The 19771-nt window shown below is 64.1% G+C and overlaps 1 protein-coding gene across 2 annotated transcripts; it reads left to right on the plus strand.

Annotated features, from left to right (window-relative positions):
• Positions 1 to 5947: 5947 nt before the first annotated feature.
• Positions 5948 to 18014, plus strand: SP1 (Sp1 transcription factor). 2 transcript variants are annotated; one of them, XM_032094079.1, is made up of 6 exons: positions 5948 to 5982; positions 7061 to 7155; positions 7756 to 9250; positions 16248 to 16416; positions 16833 to 17032; positions 17410 to 18014. In XM_032094079.1, exons 1-6 carry the CDS (start codon positions 5976 to 5978, stop codon positions 17724 to 17726), a joined length of 2283 nt encoding a protein of 760 aa, XP_031949970.1. In that variant the 5' UTR covers positions 5948 to 5975; the 3' UTR covers positions 17727 to 18014. The 2 variants fall into 2 exon arrangements, with proteins under 2 accessions (XP_031949970.1, XP_031949971.1); XM_032094080.1 differs by lacking the exon at positions 5948 to 5982 and adding an exon at positions 6445 to 6623.
• The last annotated feature ends 1757 nt before the right edge of the window (positions 18015 to 19771 follow it).

The raw sequence follows: 19771 nt of genomic DNA on the forward strand, positions 1-19771 counted from the left end.
GGGGTCTCTCCCCGGCTCGGGGGCGGTGGGGACCCTCCCGTGTGCCCCGGGACCCTTCAAAGCGCGGCGGCCGCGCGGGGGGGCGGCGGCGGGGGCTGATTACAGGGCGGCGCCGGGCTCGGCCGCCCACGGCCCCGCGGCCGCGCCGGGCCCCCGCAATTACCCGGTATTTATACCCCGGCCGGACGCCGGGAGCTCGCCGGGGCGGGGGGGACACGGAGCGGGGGGGCTCCGTCCCCGGGCAGCCGGCCAGCCACCGTCCGTCTGTCCATCCATCCATCCATCCCTCCATCCCTCCTCCTCTCCATCTCTCCTTCCCATCTCTCCTTCCCTCCTCTGCCTCTTTCACCCCCACTTATCAGCCTTGGCTCAGGAACGAGTTTGAGGGGGCTCAGTCCCCCTGCCCCAAATTTGGGGGGTCTCAGCCCCATCATGACACGAGTTCGGGGGGTCTCAGCCCCCTGAGATGAGTTTGGGGGTTCTCAGCAGGACAGAGGTTGTCCCTGTCCCCATCCCGGTCCCCAGTGCGGGGGTGCCGGCAGTGTCGTCCCCCCCCCCCCCCGTTTCCCTCGGTGTCGCTGGGGGTTGGGCCAGGGCGGGGGGAAGCGGAACCAGCCCCGAATCACTTCCATGTGTGTGCGGGGGGCACTGCGGGCACTGGGAGGGGAGAGACTGGGAATGGGCACTGGGAATGTGGCACTGAGGGCACCGGGAATGCGCACACGCAGCGCCGTGTCCCACCACCCCGGTGTTCCCAAGCCCCCCCTCCGTTCTGCCCCCACCCGGGGGACACCGGGGGTGACCCCCGCGTCCCCCACCCCCCCCGGCGCGGTGTTCCCCCGTGTGCCCCCCAGCCCGGCCCGGCCCCGTCCGCCCTCTCCGGCCCCCGGATGTTTCCCTTGCGGTCGGAGGCCCCGAAATAGCACAGCCCCCGCGCTGGGTGCGCCGGCCACGGCCGCCCACGGGCCCTGCGGGACCGGGGGGGCCAGGGGAGGCTCCGAGGGCCCGAAACGGGGCTGAGCCCCCCCCCAGCACCAGCCACGGGGGGCACCCCGGTGTTCGCAGCCCCGCCGGCATCCCAGTGATCCCCGCGAGGTGGGGGACAGGGAGGGTCTGGGGGACAAGAGGAGAGTAGGGGGAATGTGGGGGGGGCCAGGAGGAGCCACGGGACATGTGGGGACATGGGAGGGTGAAGGGAGGTGCAGGGGGTCATGGAGGAGGTTGGGGGTCCCATAGGACCCTGGGGGAGCTGGGGGATTCCATGGGATCATGAGGCGCCCAGGGGGACATCAGGGAACCCAGGGGGACCTGGGAGCATCTGGAGGGACCCAAGGGGACACTGAGGATGAGGAGGGACCTGCAGGGACAGAGGGGGACCCGGAGTGGGGCTGGGGGGTTCCCACCCACAGGGAAGCCGGAGCAGGGCGGCCCCGGGGCTGAGCGGTGCCCACCGCCCCGATGTTACCTCCCACCCTTCAATTATCCCGGGAATTATCCCTGGAAATAACTGCGGGGGCCGCGGGGGGGGCACCGAGCCGGGGGGGGCAGAGACGGATCCCCGGCAGGGACAGACAGACCCTGGGACAGCCGGACAGACCCCGGGGAGACAGCAGTGGCCCCTGGGGGGACAGAGGTGACCCCTGGGGGTTCAGGGGTGGCCCCCAGCGCTGCGGGGACCCCAAGCCTGCCCCCCCTCTCCGTGTGTGTCCCCCCCCCGCCATGTGGTTCCCATCGCACTGCGGTGCCGAAGCCACATCAGAGCGGCGGCGGCAGCAGCCGCGGGGGCGGCACCGGGGGCCTGACCCTTCCTCCGCTGCCGAAGGACCCCCCCAGGTTGCCGAGAGGACCCCCCCAAGCTGCCACCGTGCCCCGTGCCCCCCCCAAGTTGCCAAAGACACCCTCCCGTGCAAATCTGGGGTACACTACGTGTCCCCCAAGCCCTGGGACCGCCGCAAGTTGTCCTAAGATACCCCCCCCCCAAGCTGCCAGGGACCCCCCCGGCCCAAGGACCCCCCAGCTGCCAGCGACCCCTCCCCATTTCTGAGCCCCCCAAACTGGCCTGGGTGTATCCCCCCCCCCGGTTCCCCGTGTTTCCCCCCCGGTTGCCCCGGGGCCTGTGACCCCCCCGGCGCCCCCGCCCGTCGCTGTCCCCGGGCCGGGCTGCCCTGGCTCGCGCCGCGCTGCATTTCTGCGGTTCCCAACCCAAAATTGCTGGGAGTCGCCCGGCGTCGCCCTGATTCCTCCGCGGCCGCGACCTGCGGGGGGGGGGACCCGGGGGGACAATCGGGGGGGGCCGGGGGGGGTGGGGCACCCCAGGCTGCTCCAGCCGCCCCCCCCGGCTCGCCCCAGTGCTCCCAGTTTGCCCCCAGTCCAAGACTGAGGGTTCCTCTCTCCCCGTCCCGTGTCCCCTGAGCTCACGTGGCCAGTGGGAGGTGGGGACAAGGACACGGATGGGGACAGGACAGGCATGGGGACAGAAGCAGAGGGAGCGCAGGGACAGTGACAGGGTTGGGGACAGGACAGGACCCTGGTTTGAGAACCCCACTGGGGACAGGACAGGGTTGGGGGCACTGTCGGTGACAGGGCAGGGTTTGTGACACTGTTTCTTGGTCCCATTGTCGGTGACACTGTCGGTGACAGTCGGTGTCCGGGTCTCGCTGTGGCGGGTGACAGGACACTATCGGTGACACTGTCGGTGACACTGTCGGTGACACTGTCGGTGACACTGTCGGTGAGAGTCGGTGCCCGGGTCCCGCTGTGGCGGGTGACAGGACACTGTCGGTGACACTGTCGGTGACACTGTCGGTGAGAGTCGGTGCCCGGGTCCCGCTGTGGCGGGTGACAGGACACTGTCGGTGACACTGTCGGTGACACTGTCGGTGACACTGTCGGTGAGAGTCGGTGCCCGGGTCCCGCTGTGGCGGGTGACAGGACACTGTCGGTGACACTGTCGGTGACACTGTCGGTGACACTGTCGGTGACAGTCGGTGCCCGGGTCCCGCTGTGGCGGGTGACAGGACACTGTCGGTGACACTGTCGGTGACACTATCGGTGACACTGTCGGTGACAGTCAGTGCCCGGGTCCCGCTGTGGCGGGTGACAGGACACTGTCGGTGACACTGTCGGTGACACTGTCGGTGACACTATCGGTGACACTGTCGGTGACAGTCGGTGCCCGGGTCCCGCTGTGGCGGGTGACAGGACACTGTCGGTGACACTGTCGGTGACACTGTCGGTGACACTGTCGGTTGAGAGTCGGTTGCCCGGGTCCCGCTGTGGCGGGTGACAGGACACTGTCGGTGACACTGTCGGTGACAGTCAGTGCCCGTGTCCCGCTGTGGCGGGTGACAGGACACTGTCGGTGACACTGTCGGTGACACTGTCGGTGACACTGTCGGTGAGAGTCGGTGCCCGGGTCCCGCTGTGGCGGGTGACAGGACACTGTCGGTGACACTGTCGGTGACAGTCGGTGCCCGGGTCCCGCTGTGGCGGGTGACAGGACACTGTCGGTGACACTGTCGGTGACACTGTCGGTGACACTGTCGGTGCCCGGGTCCCGCTGTGGCGGGTGACAGGACACTGTCGGTGACACTGTCGGTGACACTGTCGGTGACACAGTCGGTGACAGTCGGTGCCCGGGTCCCGCTGTGGCGGGTGACAGGACACTGTCGGTGACACTGTCGGTGACACTGTCGGTGAGAGTCGGTGCCCGGGTCCCGCTGTGGCGGGTGACAGGACACTGTCGGTGACACTGTCGGTGAGAGTCGGTGCCCGGGTCCCGCTGTGGCGGGTGACAGGACACTGTCGGTGACACTGTCGGTGACACTGTCGGTGAGAGTCGGTGCCCGGGTCCCGCTGTGGCGGGTGACAGGACACTGTCGGTGACACTGTCGGTGACACTGTCGGTGAGAGTCGGTGCCCGGGTCCCGCTGTGGCGGGTGACAGGACACTGTCGGTGACACTGTCGGTGACACTGTCGGTGAGAGTCGGTGCCCGGGTCCCGCTGTGGCGCCCCCGCCAGGCGGCAGCAAAGCCTCGGGCTCGGGGGTGGCACCGCCCGGCCGCGACCACCAGGGGGCGTGGGGGTACTGGGGACACTGGGGCGGGGTCCTCATGGGGGGCAATGAGGGGTTAATTGAGGGGGGTCCTCATGGGGGGCAATGAGGGGTTAATTGAGGGGGGTCCTCATGGGGGGCAATGAGGGGTTAATTGAGGGGGGGTCCTCATGGGGGGCAATGAGGGGTTAATTGAGGGGGGTCCTCGTGGGGGGCAATGAGGGGTTAATTGAGGGGGGTCCTCATGGGGGGCATTGAGGGGTTAATTGAGGCGGGGTCCTCGTGGGGGGCAATGAGGGGTTAATTGAGGGGGGTCCTCGTGGGGGGCAATGAGGGGTTAATTGGGGGGGGTCCCAATGGCGGGCACTGGGGAGTTAATGGGGGGGGGGGGGCTCGATGGGGGGAAATGAGGGGCTAATTAGGGGCATTAAAGGGGGGGTGTAATGGGGGCAGGTCCTGCCGTGGCTCCCTCGAGCCCCTCAGCCCATCCCATCCCCAGCCCCCCGGGGCTCAGGTCCGGATGGGGACAGTCCCGGTGTCCCTCCCCAAAACACTGGGGCAGGGCCTGGCGGGACCTTTCGCCCCCAGGTGCCACCACTGCGGGCCAGGAGGGGACACTGAGCGGCCGCAGTGGTCCGGGGGGATGGAGCAGGGACAGGTCGTCCCCAAGCCCCACCGGGTGCGGGGGCGAGGCCGCGGGGCCTTCCCGGGCTGCGGGGCGGGAATTGGGCCGAAAACACCGGGAAATGGGAAGGTCACGGACGGAGGGCGGTTTTGATACTGGAAAGCGAAGCCAAAGCCATTCCGTGTCCCCTGCTGTCCCCTCGCCGCTGTGTCGCTGGCTGCGATCTCCTCCCGCCGCGCCCCGCCCGCCCCGTTTGCCACCAAACCGCTCGCTTTTCTGTAAAATAAACAACCCCTAACCCCCCAAAACTCCCCAAGCTGCGTTCCCAGTGCAAGGGCAGTCCGGGATCCCCGCTGTGGCGCCCGCCGTGTCGGGACAGGGATGAGCTATGTCGTGACAGGGCGCTGGGGGTGTTCACACAGCGCCGCGGGCCCGTGAAGACGTGTCGCAGCGCCATGGCGGCTGTCGCGACAGGGCTGAGCAAGCTCGTGGCGCGGAACAGGGACTCAGGGAGGGAAGAGCCGCACGTAACCCGCGGTACCGCCGGCGGAGGGGGCCTCGGCGCTGCCAGCGGAGCCCGGCCGAGCCCCAACACAACATGGCGCCGGCTCCGCCATTCGCCGCGCCGTCCCCCCAAGGGCGCAGCCGGGCCGCTGGCCCCGCCCCTCCGCGGCGCCCATTGGCCCGTTTGAGAGCGACCGGCACTCTGATTGGCTCCGCGGCGCGCCGCGGCAGCCGCCTCCGCCTTTGGATTGGTCAGCAGTCCCGTCAATAGCTGCGCCCCGCCCTCCCCGCAGCGCGGCCGGCGGGGCCGGTTGGCGGTCCCCGCTGCCAGCTACCCCCGCGCCCCGCCTCCCGCGCCCCGTTGGCCGCGGCGCACGCCCGTCACTCCGCTGCCCGCGCCGCCGCGGCCGCGCCCATACGGGGTCTCCCTGCGAGCCCGCGCGGGCGCTGATTGGCTGTGCCGCCGCCCGCCCCCTCCCCCCCGCGCCCCCATTGGCCGCCGCCCCGCCGCGCTCCCCCTCCCCCACGGGGCGGGGCGGCGGGGGCGGGGCCCACCCGCCCTGCTCCCCCCCCCGCGCCGCGGCGCCCTCGCTCCCCATTGGCCGCGCCGCCCGTCGTTCCGCCGCCCGCGCGGCGCCCATTGGCTGCGGGGGCGGCGGGGGCGGGGCGCGGGGCTGCGGCCGCGGCGCGCGGCCCCTCCCTCGGCAGCCCCTCGGCGGCACCGGCGGGTTCGGCCGCTCGCCCGCCCGCGCCCCCGCCCCGCCCCGCGCGCACGGCCCGGCCCCGGCACCATGAGCGGTAAGGACGGGGCCGGGGCCGAGCGCCGCGCGGGGCTCCGGGCACACGCAGAGGCGGTGGCGCCCGCCCGCTCGGAGGGGCCAGAGGCGGCCCCGCCCCGCCGGGCCGGGCCGGGCCCCGCCGGGCCGGGCCTCGCCGCGCCGCGCCGGGGGGACCTGCCGGGGGAGGGACCCGGGGGAGGGGGGAAGGCCTCGGGGGAGGGACCGGCGGCCGCGCCTGGCAGGGCTGGAGCGGAGGAGGGGGCGGCGGGGAATGATGGGGAGGCCCCGGGCATCGGGGCTGGGGGCGGGGGGGGGGGGGGGGGGCGAGGGAGGAAGGGATCCCGGGGGATCGCGCGCGGAGATGGCGGGGGGGGCCGTGGGGGTGGGCGGCTGCGAGCGCAGGGACCGGGGGGCTTTCCCCCATTCCCGGGCACGGCGCCCTGCGGGGGCGGATGCGGGAGCCGAGGGCGGGGGGGCCGTGCGGGAGGGCCGTGGGAAGGTGCGAGCGGCCGGGGGGGCTCGGAGGGGTGTTCAGCGTCCCCCCCACCCCCATGTGAACCCTGGTGAGAGGTGCTGGGGATGAGGGCAGGACCGGGAGCCGCAGCCCCGTGGCCGGCGGAGGATGAGGAGGCTGCCGAGCGCTGGGAGAGGAAGGATTTGGTGGGAGCGGGGACTCCGCGCTGGGGGGGTCGCGGGTGGGGCAGCCCCGGGCAGGGGATCCCGCGGGCCGGACCAAGGGGGGGAATCCCGGGGTGGATCCGCGGGCCCGGGGCGGGAGGTGTGTGCCCGGGCCGGCGGGCAAGGCAAGGGGGAGGCCCGGGGAGGACCTCGGCGGGGGCCAGGGAGTGTCCCGAGCGGGCGGGGAGGAGCTGGAGCCTGGAGCAGGGCCGGGTCCTCCCCCCCCCGTCCCGCTGCCAGCGCCCCTTTGGCAGCTCCCTGCGCTTCCCAGCCCCTTCCCGGCTGCGCCAGGAGCACATGGTGCCCCCGGAGCCAGCCCGCCGTGTCCCCTTCGGGCCCTGCCCGGCCTTCCCGAGCCTCGTGCCGCTGTCCTGCCCCAAAATGTCCCTAACCGGGGCTGTCGCTTCCCTCCCGCGCAGACCAGGAGAGCCCCGAGGAGATGTCGGCTGTGAAGCCCGACAAGGGTGAAGGCGACGCCAGCAGCACCAGCAGCGCCGGCGGTGGGGAGGCCCAGGTGAGTGGGGGGAGGATCGGCCCCCACCCGGCCCCGCTGGCCCCGGGGAACTCGTGGCAAAGTCCAGGGCCGGGCCGAGCTGTTTGCTGGGCCCAGGCGAGCATTTCAGCCCAGGCAGGAAGAGGAGGGTGAGCACTGCCAAGCAGCGCCCATGGCTTCCCCTCCTCCCCGGCTCTCCTTGGAAACACGCAGTTCCCCTGCTCCCAGTGACACCACGGCCCCCACTGGCCCTTCTCCAGCTCGGGGTGCCCAGGAATGACCCTCCTTCCTGGGGCTTCGTTGTGCCACAGGGGGATTCCCCGGCTTCGGGGTGGAGGAGCCCTCTCCCCTCGACTTTCCCAGGCAGGCTCCCTCCCCTTTCCTCTCTCCCAAAGGGCTTTTCCCTGTGGGTTCAGGCTGTCCTGGCCTGACAGCCCTGTGCCTGGCAGTTGTATTTTTCCGGCTGTGGGTGGGTTTGTTCAGGAAGAAGTGTTTATCTTTTCCGAGTACGCTCCTCCCTGTTTTCTCTTTTTAAGTTTTTTTTGTTTCCCCGTTGTTTTTTCACTCTGGGCCTGCCCCTCGGGTCTCCTCCCACCCCATAACTCCTCCTCTCATCCCCAGGAGTCACAGCCGTCCCCGCTAGCCCTGCTGGCAGCCACCTGTAGTCGCATCGAGTCTCCCAATGAGAACTCCAACAGTTCCCAGGGCCAGCAGGGCGGGAGTGGCGAGCTGGACCTGAACGCGGCCGCCGCCCAGCTCACCCAGTCAGCCAACGGCTGGCAGATCATCTCGGCGGGCTCCAGCACCCCCACGGGCTCCAAGGAGCCGGGCAGCAATGGCAGCAACGGCGGCGACGCCTCCAAGAGCCGCCCGGTCAGTGCTGGGCCCTACGTGGTCACCTCGGCGTCCGGCCTGCAGAACCAGCAGGTGCTCACGGGCCTGCCGGGCGTCATCCCCAACATCCAGTACCAGGTGATCCCCCAGTTCCAGACCATCGACGGGCAGCAGCTGCAGTTTGCCACCACCCCAGCGCAGGTGAACGTGCAGCAGGATGCGTCAGGGCAGCTGCAGATCATCCCCGGCTCCAACCAGCAGATCATCACGAGCCGCGCGGGCGGCAGCAACCTCATCGCCATGCCCAACCTGCTGCAGCAGGCTGTGCCCATCCAGGGCGTGGGACTGGCCAACAACAGTCTCTCCGGGCAGACCCAGTACGTGGCCAATGTGCCCGTGGCCCTGAACGGCAACATCACCCTGCTGCCGGTCAACAGCGTGGCTGCCAGCCTGGCCCCCACATCCCAGACGGGCACCCTGAGCAGCTCGGGCTCGCCAGACAGCAGCTCCCAGCCGGCCACCTCGGGGGCTGCCAGCAGCTCGGGCAGCACGGCCACGTCCCAAGCTAGCTCGGGCGCCTTCTTCACCAATGCCAACAGCTACTCCACCACCACCACCACCAGTAACGTGGGCGTCATGAATTTCTCCACCAGCGCCACAGTGGGCACCAACGTGCAGGCGCAGACCCCCCAGAGGGCCAGCAGCGTCCCCAGCTCAGACTCTCTGCAGACCCCAGTGTCCGGGGTGGCCCTGCAGCCGGGACAGCAGAAGGAAGGGGATCAGAGTCAGCAGTCGCAGCAGCAGCAGCAGATCCTGATCCAGCCCCAGCTGGTCCAAGGAGGGCAGACGATCCAAGCCCTCCAGACCACCCCGCTGTCTGGCCAGACCTTTGCCACTCAAGCCATCTCCCAAGACACCTTGCAGAACCTGCAGCTCCAAGCCGTGCCCAACTCGGGTCCCATCATCATCCGCACGCCCACAGTGGGTCCCAACGGGCAGGTGAGCTGGCAGACCATCCAGCTGCAGAACCTGCAGGTGCAGAACCCCCAGGCGCAGACAATCACGCTGGCCCCCATGCAGGGCGTGTCGCTGGGCCAGACGGGCAGCACCAGCACCACGCTGACCCCCATCGCCTCCCTGCCCAGCGGCACCGTCACCGTCAACGCCGCCCAGCTCTCCTCCGTGCCGGGCCTCCAGACTATTAACCTCAGTGCCTTGGGAGCGTCCGGGATCCAGGTGCATCAGCTGCAGGGGCTGCCCCTGGCCATCGCCAACGCCCCCGGTGAGTGCTCGGGTCCGGTTCCCGTTTCGTAGCCAGGCACGGGAAGGAGAAACGCTGGACCCTGCAGGGCCGGGCCGGGGTTGGGCTGGGCTGGGCATGGTTGGTGTCAAGTGGTGTTGGCGAGTGGGGTGGGGCTTGTGCTGGCCCTGGGGAGGGAGTGTGGAACCTGTGTTGGTCACCAGAAGACACAAAAGGTCTTTTTGGGGGATTTAAATCTTAGAAAGAAAGGGAGGAGATGACTGGGGGGGGAAAGTGGAGAAGAAGGGGGACACCTGGTTTTGTACCACTGTCCTGCCCTGGTGGGCACCCAGGGGTCTCGGGTCAGGGCTGGGGTGAGGAGCCAAGTCCAGCTCAGCTCCTTGGCTGAGTCTGTAAAGAGTCACAGCCATAAAACACAGGGATTAACTGAAAACCCCATGAAAACAAACACAGTCACGGAGCCGCGGGGAGTTCCTCACAGGGGCGGAAGAAAGGGCTCATTAAGTGTCTGGGTGCTGGCACGGGACAGCGTGACCTCAGCGTGGCCCAGACGGTCCCGTGGGCATGGGGCACCCTGCTCAGCTCCCCTGGATCCATCCCGCCGTCTCCACAGCCTGAGAACAGCGGGATACGTGGATGTGGGAGCTGAGCTGGAGCCTGCTCAGCTTCCGCCTCGGAAAGGATTGGTTGTGGGAGTGCTCTGCACTTGCTTTTCCACTGTTTTCCTCGGGGGTTTTTTTTGGGGTTTTTTTTTTTTTTTTTTTTTTTTGTTCTGGCTCTGGCTAAAAGGGGCTGTTGCTGGATTTAGTCACAGTTGAGAGGCAGCAGAAAATGTTGCTCAATCCACCCCGAGCTTCCCTCTCGCGAGAGGCGGCGGCCGCTCCCCCGGGCTTGTTTTGCAGCATTATTTTGGGCTGTTGCTACAGCAGCTTGGCTCTCAGGCGAACCACGGGTCACTCCATCCTCGGGATTAGCTTGATCCTTGGATTTCCCCGAGCGCAGGGACCCGCGGGGGCTCCCACAGGCTGGGGTTTACACCTGGAGGGGGGGACATGCATGGCCCCGGTGTGTGGGGTCCCTGTGGGGTCTCCTCGCTGCGATCCCTGTGCCTGGGGCCGCTCCCGCCAGGGCCGGGGCTCGTTCCCTGTGTGTTCCCTGGCTCGTTCCTTGTTTTGAAGGCGCTGGAGAAAGGCATGGGCGAGCCCCAGTTCCTGTATTCATGCCTGGCTCTGCCCTTGGAGGTGGGACAGGGAGGAACATTCTAGAGCCCACCCATCCACCGCGCTCACGCTGCGAAGCTGCCGCCTCCTCCTCCTCCTCTTTCTCCTCCTCCTCTCCTTTTTTTTAGCTCAGCAGCTCTCAGCCCTTGATCCACGGTGATGAATTCCCCGCGAGCGGTGGCAGCGGCAGCAGCGGGGCCTCCTCACTCTGGCCCCAGCCCCAGGATGTGACGCTGGCACTGTCGCCATGACATGGTGGCATTTGAAAAGCCAAAGCAGGGTTCAGAGCAGCTTTTTTGGGGAGCCCCAGCTCCATGGGATGGTCCGGGAGGCTCCTGGGATGAAATGGGGAAAGCTGTGGCCAGGACAGAGCTTCCTGGCACCGATCCAGTGGCAGGATTTGACTCCAGGCTGGAGGAGTTTTTCTCCAGCCATGTCCCTCAGACGTGGCAGTGAGTCCCTTTGTCCCCCACCAGCCCCTCTCCAGGGGGTGCTGAGCCCCCCCAGACCTGCGTCCCTCCAGATCTGAGCTCTCCGATGGGAATTTGAGGGAGGGGTTTGTTCCCAACACTGCCCAAATCCCTGAGCATTTTCCAAGCCTCCACGTGTGCTGGAACTTTCTGCTCCAGGCAGGGAGTTGGGAGGGATTTTTGGAGCTGAGAAAGCTCCTCTGCTTCCCAGAGAGGTGAATGGAAAACAAACCCTTGGTGAGGAGGAGACTGCAGCTGGTTTTCCTTGGATCCTGCTGCGTGTTCCAGCGTGGTGGGGAAGGAGAAGGAGGTGCCTAGCAGCCAGGGGTGTGGTGGCCCCGGCTGCCACCTGGGCTGACAGAGCTGCATGTCCTGCCCCTTCCAGAGCTCAGCTCGGCCTCCTGGGGGGTTCTGTGTCCCCTCCTGACCCCCATGGACAGGGGGCTGTGGCTCCTGCCCCTCGGGCCCGTTGCCAGTGAGGTTTTCTCCTTTTTTTTGGCAGGGGGAAAAATCCCCTGGGGAGAAAACAACGCCTGAAAAGGTGTTTAAAACTCGGATTTTTTTGCTGCTGGGTGTGAGGCAGAGCCTAGTGCCATGTACAGGTTTAACTCAGCGTCTCTGTTAATGGGATGGCTCGAAGGCTGTTCCCTCCTCCTCCTCAGCCGGGCTGGGAAGGAGCCGAGGCAGGGGCAGGTCTGTGACCACCAGGGGTGGCATGTGGGCAAACAGGCCCTGCCGCCAGCTCTGCCCCCAGGGAGGGCACCCCCAGAGCCAGGGAGGGAGGATTTCCTCAGCTGACAGTGCCCCAAAACCCTCCCGGGGCTGTGACGTGAGGGACAGGGGGGGGGGGGCCTGTGACACCTCCGTGGGGTCTGAGAGTCGCCTCAGTGTCACCCAAGCCCGCTCAGGGAGGGGACATCCTGTGCGAGGGGGGTGATGGCAGGGATTTTGTGATGTCAGGGTTTCTCTTCCTCTTTTGCCGTAGGGAGGAGGAGAGGGACTGTTCTGAGCTCGGTGTCCTTAGAGTGGCTCTGTCCCCACGTCCCTGTCCCTGGCAGAGCCCTGCTGTCCCCATGTCCATGTCCCAGCCCTACCTGGCTGAGGAATGTGCTGTGCAAACAGGTGACCAGCAGGGAGGTCAGCGCTGGAGTTAAACCCCTCCTTGTTTTGGGGTGTTTGATTGCGGGGCTGGATAGAGCTGTTGGGAGCACTGGTGGGATTGGGGTTTTCTTGGCAGTACGAGCTCCCTTCCAGCTCCTTGGATGGAGGATGAGGGGGAATGGAGCAGTGGGACCTCAGGACCATCCTGAAAGGAAAAACCCCTGGTGGGTGCAGGAACCCTTGGAGATGCGTTCAGCAAACCTCTCCCGGCCCCCTGCTCCCACTTCTCCTTCCAGGGCCCTTCCCGGCGCTGGGGCAGCGGCACAAAGCCCCGATTGTGTCCTGTTTGCTGGTTTTTAAGGGCAGCTTTGTAGCAGGGCCTGGATGAGCCATCCCCACGGCATTGAGTGTGGCAGGGAGAGCAGGACAGGGATCAGCCGCGGCAGGACCCGCCCGTGATGCGGCCCTTGTTTGTCTCGCTGCGCCCGTGACATCACGGCAGAAAACAGCACATTGTGAAACTTCCTGCTCTGAACCCCAGCCAGGCTGGACTTTACATCCCCTCTGGATTCCTTGGCTGACCTCTGTCCGTGCCCTTCGCTGGGGACTGACGCGAATCTTTAGAGACCCTGGGCTTCGCTTGGGAAGAAAGGGAGTGACCCCGGCAGAGCCTGCGTGAGCACAGCTTTGTCTGGGTGAGATTGTGCCCACACCGAGTCCCTGTGGGGCACAACCCCGTGGCTCCTGGGCTCCGTGGGGCAGCCCTGCTCCTCCTCCTTCTCCTCTCCCTGCTGCTGCTCCAGGCCAGCGCTCGGCAGGGCTGGGAGTGGGTTGGCAGCCGCGCCAGTCGGACGGGTCGGGCATGCGGCACCCACCCCGTGACTCCTCCCAGGACAGGTCCCGGCTCCAGACCCGTCTGCCTGGCCCTGATCTGCCTCTCCCTTTTATCTGGGCTGGCCCCAGCCCTGCTGCAGCACCGTCCTTATCACCCCACACAGGAGACACATCCCAGCTCCCAGGGTTGGGGGAGTTTCCATGTGGCTCCTTTCCAGAGCATTGGCTCCCACCTTAGCGCGGCTGGTAGCATCCAGACGGCTCCTCATCCCTTCCCACCCCATCCCAAGACGCCTGGGTTAGATCCTGGGAGTGATACAGGCAGAAATTCGTCCTCTGGGATTGAAAACTTGGGATTTGTGGCTTGGGAAAGCAGCCACCCTTGGCTGCGGTGGGCGAGAGGCACACGGAGGTTTGGGTGACGCGGGAGATGCCTGCTGGGGTTCCCCACCTTGGGAATTGCCCTTCCCTGTCTCATCCAGGCATTTTCCTCCTTCCACAGCCCTTGCTCAGGGATTTCTGCCTGGATGTTACGGGGTGATGTGGTGGGACCTGCCTTGCTGCAGGGTGAGGTGCTCTGGGTGCTTTCACCCCAACAAAAGCAAGGCAGGACCGGAGGCTTCATCCCGGTTTTGTGACAATCCAGATGGGGATTTACAGGGCAAAGGAGCTCTGTCTGTCCGTCTGCAGCACGACTGAGGCGTTTGGCAAATCCTGGGGGATGCAGGGATCTGGCAGAGCAGATGATGGGGTGATTCCCTGCCTCAGCTGTGTCCCCCATCGCAGCCCACCTCACTCATTCCATCAGCTCCATCCCGATTTATCCCTGTCCAAAGGTTTCTGTGCTCATCCTGACACACAGAAACCTCCAGCAATTACAGGAGCTGCCCAAGGAGTGGCTTCTGGAGCCATCAGGGTCCAAATTAAAGCACAATTACTCGCTGGGCTGCAGACCTCCAGCCTGCCCCATCCCCTGGTTCCCTCTCTGCCGCCCCGATCCCCAAGGAATTGCTGAGCCAGAGCTTGGCTCATTTACATGGATGAGCTCCTGGTGCAGATTAACTCATTTTGCAAATCAGCGAGGGAATCAGACAGAAAAAACCAAGGGGACGTGGTTCCAAAGCCACTTTGTCCCTTTGTGCAGCGCTTTGGTGTGTCTGGAGCAGCTGGGGTTTGTTCTGGGCAGGGCAGTGACCCCAAAAACCGGGCAGGAAATGGGGAGAGCTCGAGTTGTGAGCTAGAAAATGTGGATTTTGGAGGTTTTTCAGGAACACACCTTGAGAGATCGGGGCTGCGTGTCCCCAGGTTTTGCTTTTCTTTCTTTTCACCTTTAAAACTTCCTCTGCCTGGAAGCCACGTGTGCCTAGTGCCAGCTCTCCCCCCTCACCCTCTGCTGCCAGAGGTGCAGAGTTTGCACAAGCAGCCCCGGTTTGTTTGTTTTGGGTTTTATTTCCAGCTCTTCCCCTAAAAATGAACACGGGGTCTGTTCCCTCATCCCGAGGTCGGCTGGGGTGGGTGTGAGAGCTCCTCTCTCCTCCCTGCCGGGCATTTCTCACCTCCTGTTCATTTGCTAAATAAAGCAAACAAACCCAAGCTTCTTCCTGCACAAGGAGCACCTTGTCTGCAGAGAATTCCCAAGCCAAGATTCCGGGGCTTGGCGTTTTTAGTGGGACACCAGAAACTGCCCTGTTCCTGGGGGGTCTCAGAGGTCCCTGCTGGTGGAGCAGGGCCAGGGGCAGCTCCCCTCCCCTGCTTTCCCCAAATCCCTCTTTCTCCCCAGGCTTTTTCCAAGGATTAAACCCCCTCTTGCTCTATTAATAATATATTTTTCCAGGGCTTTGCTGACCCGAGTGCAGAGCCTCCAGGGAAGTTTTAGTCGTAGCAGGGACATGTGTTAGCGGGGATAATAAATGTGAATTATCTTCTCTGCCCACTTTTCCCCTGAACCTGTCATATCCCAGGGATTTCAGAGCTCCTGCTTGGGGTGAGATGATGCCTGCAGGTCCGGGATTTCTACCTTGCTGAGAGGCAGCCACAGATCTCCAGCAGCAGGATTTGGGTTTGTTTCCCCCCGTGCCAAAAGGCTGGAGAATGCCGCGTGGGCTTTTGCCTCTTGGAGGATTGAAGCCATTCTGAGACATCCTGGCTGGATTCTCCCCCTCCCTGGAGTATTTTTGGGGAGAAAACTTGTGTTTCCTCCTGGTTTGGGGTTTTTTTTTTGGGGGGGAGAGAAGCTGTGTTTTCTTCTGGCTTTTTTTTTTCCAGCAGCTCTTCCCATCCGGGGAAATCTCTAATCCATGGCTGGAGCACAAAGCTGTCGGTGCTGGCTTAGGAAGCTTAAAAACCCCTCCCTGGCTCTCTCCGTGCGGGGCTGTGACTGCGCTCACGTCACTGGAGCTGCAGGGAGGGACTGGGACGCTCCTGAAGTCGCTCCATTTCACAGGGAGCTCGGGAATGTGGCAGCCGAGGGCCAGCTTCAAATTGTGTCACCTTTGGAGGGGGTAATTTCCTCCGGGCCTGGCTGGGACAACATTCCCGTGCTCCCAGGACGATGGGGGTTGGTCCCAGGCTGGAGGAAGGGACCATGCTCAGGGATATCTGGTGTTTGTGTGCCAGGTGACAGCCCCAGGTGTCATCCTGGCTGCTCCTGCCATGGACCACCATGTGACAGGGACACTGCTGTCCCAAGTGACAGGACCAGGGGAAACGGCCTCAGGCTGTGCTGGGAAGCTTAAGCTTGGATTTTTGGGAAGATTTCTTCACTTTTCTGGTGGTTTTTGTCCTTTCCTGAGTGACAGGGATGCATTCCTGGTGGCTCCTGTCCCTCCTGAGCACGGGCCTGGCTCCTCGGTGCAGCTTTGTCCGGGCACCACTGACGCCTGCTGGCACTGGCACTGCCAGGGACCAGGGAGGTTGTTCCTGCCAGGAATTCTTCCTCATTCCCAATGCCGTCCCTGGGTTGTGAAATCCCTCCTGGCACCTCCAGGAGAGCCCAGCCGGCGCCTCTTGGGGGATTTGAAATTTCTCCTCCTCCAGCCGCCTCTGGCTCCTGCCTCGGAGCTCCTACGGAAAACCGGGATTGCAAAGGAAATTTCCCAGCTTGGCCGAAGTGCTGGTCCCAGCAGGGCTTCCCAGAAGAATCGTGGGCTGGGGTTTGGGAATGCCAGCTTTGGAAAGTGCAGCTTCCAAAGTGCCGGGCAGAGGGGATGCAGTGAGTGACCAGCACCCCCCAGACACCCCCACTGCCCTTCCCATCATTGGGAGGGCAGGGAGAGCCCCAGGGTGGGGAATGTCAGGAAAGCCAAGGGAGAAGGGTGGGATTCACAACTCCATCCAGCAGAGACCCTCCCCTCCAGGTGAGGAACCTTCCCTAACCTGCATGTTCTGTTCCAGGTGACCACGGGGCCCAGCTGGGGCTGCACAGCGGCAGTGGGGACGGGCTGGGGGACGAGAGCGCGGCCGTGGAGGAGGGGGAGACCAGCCCCGACCCCCAGCCCCAGCAGGGCCGGAAAACACGGAGGGAAGCCTGCACCTGTCCCTACTGCAAGGAAGGAGAGGGCAGGTGAGGCTGCTCCCCACGGACCCAGCACTGGGAACGCTCTGGCACCCCCAAAGCGCCTCATTTTATGGGATTATTTGGGTTGGAAAGGGTCCCTCTGAGGGTCATCGAGTCCCAGTGCTGCCCAGGCCACCACTGCCCACGTCCCCAGCGGCCACATCCACGTGGCCACCTGAGTACCCCTAGGTCCTTTCCCAGCTTTCCAGCCCCAGTTCCCCGTGCCTGGAATGTCCCATGGGAGTGTTGTGACCCAGGGGCAGGACCTGGCTCTCAGCCTGGCTGAACCTCACCTCACCCCGAACCCTAAACCCACCAACGCCGCAGGTCCAGCCAATCTCAGTCCCGCATATCCACGCCCCCCAGGCTGCGTCACCTGCACACCGAGATTCCCTTGGGGTTTAACCTTTCCCTTCTCGCAGGAGCTCTGGGGATCCAGGGAAAAAAAAGCAGCATATCTGCCACGTGCCGGGCTGTGGAAAGGTGTACGGGAAGACCTCGCACCTGCGGGCGCACCTGCGGTGGCACACGGGGGAGAGGCCCTTCATCTGCACCTGGGTGCTGTGCGGGAAGCGCTTCACCCGCTCCGACGAGCTGCAGCGGCACAAGCGCACGCACACAGGTAGGGATGAGGGTCCTGGCATCCCGGGAAGTTTGGGAATTCACGGGGATGTCCGGTCTGACTCGTGGTGCTGCACAGGGCAGCGCCAGGGATTCCCCCGAGTCTGAAGTGCCAACGTGTTTTGGGAGCGTTGGCCTTGAGCTCTTGGGGCTGAGAGCCTCTCCAGAGCCTGATCATTCTCAGGAGGAGGAACATTTTCCCAAAATCCAACACGCTGGAGCATTGTCCTTGTCCTTTAGCTCTCGGGGCCAAAACCGCATCCCAGGGGAGCCTCTCCAAAGGAACCTTTTCCCCAAATCCCAGCCTTTTCCCCCAATCCCACCTCCCCATCTCCACCCCGTTCCGCCATGCCTCACGCCCGTCTCCCTGTCCTCCAGGAGAGAAGAAGTTTGCCTGCCCGGAGTGCCCCAAACGCTTCATGCGCAGCGACCACCTCTCCAAGCACATCAAGACCCACCAGAACAAGAAGGGAGGTGCCACCAACGTGGCCATGAACGTCTCGGCCGTCCCCATGGACACAGCGGCCGCGGCCGAGGGCAACGGCGGCGCCACGCCCTCAGCGCTCATCGCCACCAACATGGTGGCCATGGAGGCCATCTGCCCCGAGGGCATCGCCCGCCTGGCCAGCAGCGGCATCAACGTCATGCAGGTGGCCGACCTGCAGTCCATCAACATCAGCGGCAACGGCTTCTGAGCCCGCGGCCAGCACGGAGACGGCGACGGCGCCGCGGCGTCGGCACCTCCAGCACTAACCCAGCCCGGCACCGCTGCCACCTCCACTCGAAGGCCAGAGCTATATATGTGTATTTTTTAATTTCGGCTTGATTCTTTTTTTTTTTTTTTTTTTTTTTTGGTCCCTTTCTGTCCCTTTTTCCTCCCCACCCCTCCCGTCTCCCTCCCTGCCCGAGGTCCCTCGGCATCATCATGCCTTGGTCCTTTTAGGAGAAAAAAGCCCAACAAAAAACAAAAAAACAAAAAAAAACCAAACCCCAACGACAGAAATACCAAGAAAACAACGCAAAAAAAAAAAAAAACAAAAAAAAAAAAAAAAAAAATAAAAAAAAAAAAAAAAAAAAAAAAAAAAAGAGGAAAGATTCTATATTATTATTATATATATAAAAATATAAAATGTGTTCGTTTGAGAGAGGAGAGGTGTTGCTGCGACCATGGCGTGGTCCCTTTGATGCCTTATCCCGGAGCAGGTCGGCCCCTCTGGGGCGGGTCGGACAATGCCCAAACTCTCCCTCCCTTCCTGGATCCCATTTTCCACCAGAATCCCTAAAAACCCCCATCCTCCCCGGGCTGTCGGATGCTTTGCTTTGAGGTGATTCTGTAATTCCTTTGGCATTCTTGGGGGGAGATCCCGCTGGATTTTCACCCTTGGACTCCCACTGCCCTCCACTGCTGCCACTGGACCTTGGCAGGTGTTGTTCTTATTTTTTCCTTTGATCTTGGTTTTTCCCAGCCATTTTCTTGGCAAGGCTCCCTGTCCCGTGGGAGTGGAGTCGCTCCGTGGGAAGGTCATGGACAGAGGGACACAGCCCTGGGGGGACAACTGAAGCCTCCTTGGGGGGGAAAAGTTGATTTTTTTTTTATTACAGCCAGTGTTGGAAATAATAATAATAATGATAATTGGGAAAAAGGAGAATCTGCGGAGCTCAGCCGGCCTGGAGCGAGGGGGAAGCACCGCAGGGACACGAGGGACACTCGAGGGTTTTGTTGTGGCACCGCTGGAGGTGGCTCCTGAAAAAAACAAAAAAAAGTGTGTTGGAAATAGGGACAGCTTGGAAAAAAATACCCAGAAAGGGTTTTCCAGGATCCTGCTCTTCCCGCCGTGGGAGGGCTCGGTCCTTTCCGTTCTTCCTCCCACACCCTCCTCTTCCTGCCCCAGACACATCCGGGCTGCCCTGCCCGGCTTCCATCCCAAAACGGGGGTGTGGGGTGTGGATCCCCCCAAAAGGGGCAAATCTGGGATTGTTCCCAGGCAGCAGCTTCGGGGTGAGCCCAGCGGGGTCTGACTGGGGTGGAGTCCTGCAATGACCTCAGGGTGTGGAACCGAGCAGGGGAAGGAGGAGTTGAGCTCAGGGAGGGGGTGGACCGAGAACTTACCTGCTCCCAGTTTTGGGGTCGGGGCGGGACCCCCCCTCTCCAGGGGTGCAGAGGGGAGGCCCCCCGGGATCGCCGCTGAGCCACGAATCCCACCTGCCCTGGGCCGGTCCCACAAATGAATGGGGCGTTTTCCCTGCCAGGGCATGTGGAGAGCGGCCACCCCACCGCCACCCCCCAGTGCTTCCCAGCCTGGAGACCCCCCAGCCTTTCCCGCTCCCTTTTTCCCGGGAGAAGCTCTGGCAGAGCCGAGACCGCGGGGCAGGCGCTGCGGAGGTGCCAAAACCCCTCGGGAAAGCCTCTGGAGAGGAACTAAACCAGCTGCCCCACCTCCATCCCCGAGTTCTTCCGCGCTCGGGAGCTCCGGGAGCCAGCGGGAAGCGGGAATCTTGTTTTTATTTGGGGTTTTCTTTTGTAAAAAACACACAAAAAAAAGGAAAGGCGTCAGAAGCTCCCCGGGGAGGGGGCGCAGGGCCCGGCCCCCCCAAGCCCCGGCTCTCTCTCTCTCGATATCTATTTTTGCATTTGTATATTTTTATATAGGAAACTTTAAGCGTTTGTATTTTAATAACCCTGTGAAGCACTATGAGCTCCCCCCAAACCCCCCCCCAGCCCCAAACCCACAAAGGATTG

This window comes from Corvus moneduloides, chromosome 30, assembly GCF_009650955.1.
Source record: "Corvus moneduloides isolate bCorMon1 chromosome 30, bCorMon1.pri, whole genome shotgun sequence".
In the NCBI taxonomy this organism is placed as follows: Eukaryota; Metazoa; Chordata; class Aves; order Passeriformes; family Corvidae; genus Corvus; species Corvus moneduloides.